At 48.0% G+C, this 3,757-nt stretch overlaps 1 protein-coding gene across 1 annotated transcript; it reads right to left on the bottom strand.

The window, feature by feature from the left end:
• Positions 1-1,670: 1,670 nt before the first annotated feature.
• On the bottom strand, positions 1,671-2,132 carry LOC124653207 (ethylene-responsive transcription factor 13-like; the record flags this gene model as incomplete). Its single annotated transcript, XM_047192278.1, has 1 exon — positions 1,671-2,132. A coding segment is annotated over exon 1 (462 nt), but the record flags the coding sequence as incomplete, so codon positions are not given.
• Positions 2,133-3,757: the final 1,625 nt, after the last annotated feature.

Genomic DNA, 3,757 nt, shown 5'->3' with positions numbered 1-3,757 from the left:
GAAGGAGGGGCCAGGAGGAGCCGTGGTGGGCCCACACCCTAGGGCGGCGCGGCCCATGCCCCGGCCGCGCCGGCCTATGGTGCGGGGGCCCACGACCCCTTTCGCCTCCTTTTCTTCGCGGAAACCTTCGTCCCGAAAACCTAAGCCGAAGGGGTACCTCGCGAAGAGTTACAGCCGCCTCGCGGGGCGGAGAACACCGGAGAGAAAAGAGCTCTCCGGCGGGCAGGAATCCGCCGGGAATTCCCTCCGGGAGGGGGAAATCGTCGCCATCGTCACCGTCATCGAGCTGGACATCATCACCATCACCATCATCATCATCTCCACCATCATCATCGCCATCTCCTCCGCAGCACCTCGTCACCGCCGTAGCAATTTGGGTTTGATCTTGATTGTTTGATAGGGGAAACTCTCCCGGTATCTATTCATACTTGTTGTTGATACTATTGAGTGAAACCATTGAACCAAGTTTATGTTCAGATTGTTATTCATCATCATATCACCTCTGATCATGTTCCGTATGATGTCTCGTGAGTAGTTCGTTTAGTTCTTGAGGACATGGGTGAAGTCTAAATGTTAGTAGTGAACTATGGTTGAGTAATATTCAATGGTGTGATATTTAAGTTGTGGTGTTATTCTTCTAGTGGTGTCATGTGAACGTCGACTACATGACACTTCACCATTTATGGGCCTAGGGGAATGCATCTTGTATTCGTTTGCTAATTGCGGGGTTGCCGGAGTGACAGAAACCTAAACCCCCGTTGGTATATCGATGCAGGAGGGATTGCAGGATCTCAGAGTTTAAGGCTGTGGTTAGATTTATTCTTAATTACTTTCTTGTAGTTGCGGATGCTTGCAAGGGGTATAATCACAAGTATGTATTTAGTCCTAGGAAGGGCGGTACATTAGCATAGGTTCACCCACACAACACTTATCATAACAATGAAGATTATTTAGCCGTATGTAGCGAAAGCACTAGACTAAAATCCCGTGTGTCCTCGAGAACGTTTGGTCATTATAAGTAAACAAACCGGCTTGTCCTTTGTGCTAAAAAGGATTGGGCCACTCGCTGCAATTATTTCTCTCGCATTTTACTTACTCGTATTTATTTCATCTCGTTACATCAAAACCTCCCGAATACTTGTCCGTGAGCATTTACAGTGAAACCTTCATCGAAACTGCTTGTCAACACCTTCTGCTCCTCGTTGGGATCGACATTCTTACTTATCGAAGATACTACGATACACCCCCTATACTTGTGGGTCATCAATGGCTGATGCTGCGCATGGAGCCGGCAATAGCTTCACCGGAAGCTGCAAACTGTGGCGGCCAAATGCAGGGCTGAAACAGCGTATTTTCAGAGGCGCTATAAATGCAGCGCCAAAAACAGAATATAATGAAAAATAGAGTGCAGTAAAACAGAAGATCAAACAAAGACTAGAAATAGACATAAAATAGGATAAAATTAGCTTGATAGATACTCCGTAGTTCATATTTTTACAAAGTAGTGCGATAAAACTAAACTAAAACTCGACATCTGACGAGTCCGGTGTCGTGCCCGACACCGGATCCGACGAGAAGAGGTCAATCCAACGGGGGTCGTCCTCGCCAATGGTGGTCGGCCCGGCGAGCCGCGCTTCGATGAAGGCCCGCTTCGTCGCCTTCTCCGCCCTCCGTCGTGCGCGGTCCTCCTTCTTCGCTGCCCGCCTCGTCGCCTTCTCCGCCCTCCGTCTGCGGAAGTGCTCGTTCTCGGCGGCAACGTCCTCGGGGAAGCGGGCCGCCCACTCGCGCGCCGCGCGCTCGTCCCGCTCGGCGATGCGCAAACGGCACTCCGTCTCGCGGCGGCGGTGCTGTTCCTCCTGTCTAACGATGTACGGCGGCGGCGCGAGATCCTCGGCTCGCCGGCGCGTCCACACGTCATGGAAATTCATCGACGATCGCGGGCGCCCGAGCCGCCACGCCACGGCGTCGTACGCGCGCGCGGCCTCGTGCGCGGTCTCGTAGGTGCCGAGGCCGATGCGCTCGCCGCCGTCACGTATCTCCGCGTAATATGTACCTTTGGGGCGCGCGCGGACACCGCGGTACCCCGTGCCCGAGACGCGGCAGTACCGCGAGCTCGACGCGAGACGAGGCATGGCGGCGGCGGCGGAAGCGGAGCCGCGGCGGCGATATTAGGCGCAGATGGGCAAATTTCAGCAACCCGTGTCCATCTTTATTTTTTGGCAGGATTACGCCATGTACCACCTTCCAATTAGAAAATAGGACTGTTCAGCCTTCCCCTGTTGGGCCCAATATTTCACTTTGGGTTGCCAACGGCCATCTACATGGTAATTGCTATCGGCCTACTTGCTCCGACTGTCGAAGCCCAATAACTACAAATGGGCCTTTCTGCTCATGCAATTTCGGCCAGTTTCTAATGAAACACAGATCCTATGAATGGCAAAAGAAAAAAAATGCGGAGATTCTACATAAAAGTTGTTTTTATTTATTTTGAATTATTGGGTTCCCATTTTTGAAACTGCTCATGCCCAATATGAAAATCCTTGTTCGCTCCATACCCACATGGATAACGATATTTTTAATAATTCATAAAGTGGATTTGAAATTTAAAACATATCCTAATAATTCCATGATTTAATCTATCAACTTGCAAGATCTTGGAGAGAAAAAGCTTGTATTAGTCTCGCGTAATCCTCACCGTTTCAAAGGCGGCAGTGGATCAAAAGAAAAAAGGAAGTAGCCAGAAATTAGGGGTCAAAAATAACTCCAAGAAATGAAACTTTTATTGTTCGTAGAGAATGACATGCGGGACCCATGAGCCAGTAGCTTACTCAACGTTTCAAAGGCGGCATGAGATCGGAAGAAAAAGGCAAGTGACCAAATATCAGGAGCCAAAAATAATCCAAGAAATGAAACTTATTGTACATAGAGGATGACATGCGGGTCCCACTTTGCAGCAGCGGTTTCAGCGTTTCAAATGCGGTTTGAGATCAAAAGAAAAAGAAAGTAGCCAGAAATTAGGGGGTAAAAAACTCCAAAAAAGAAAGTTGATTGTACATAGAGGATGACATGCGGGTCCCATGAGTCAGCAGCTTACTCAACGTTTCCAAGGCGGCAGGGGATCAAAAGAAAAAGGAAATAGCCAAAAATCAGAGGTGAAAAAAAAAACCAAGAAAAGAAGTTTTATAGTACATAGAGGATGACATGCGGGTCCCATGAGCCAGCAGGTTCCTCAACGTTTTCAAAGGCCGGTGGGGATCAAAAGAAAAAGGAAAATAGCCAGAAATTAGGGGTAAATAATAAATCCAACAAAGGAAAGGTTTATTGTTCATAGATGCTGACATGTGGGACCCATGAGCCAGCAGCGTCAAGGCAAGTGACCAAAAATCAGGGGTAAAAAAATCCATGAAAATAAACTTTATTGTACATAGAGGATGACATGTGGGTCCCATGAGCCAGCACCTTACTCAACGTTTCACAGGTGGCTTGAGATCGAAAGAAAAAGGAAAGTGACCGAATATCAGGAGCTAAAAATAATCCAAGAAAGGAAACTTTTATTGTACATAGAGGTTGACATATGGGTCCCACTAATACAAGCTCTTTCGCTCGAAGATCTTGCAAGGTTATTGTACATAGAGGATGACATGCGGGCCCCATGTGCCAGCAGCTTACTCAATCTTTCCAAGGCGGCAGTGGATCAAAAGAAAAAGGAAATAGCCAAAATCAGAGGGTGAAAAATAAATCCAACAAAGGAGAGCTT

Source organism: Lolium rigidum, chromosome 1, assembly GCF_022539505.1.
Source record: "Lolium rigidum isolate FL_2022 chromosome 1, APGP_CSIRO_Lrig_0.1, whole genome shotgun sequence".
Taxonomy (NCBI): Eukaryota; Viridiplantae; Streptophyta; class Magnoliopsida; order Poales; family Poaceae; genus Lolium; species Lolium rigidum.
The sequence above is the reverse complement of the archived record's forward strand: the minus strand, read 5'-3'. Positions and strand labels throughout refer to the sequence as shown.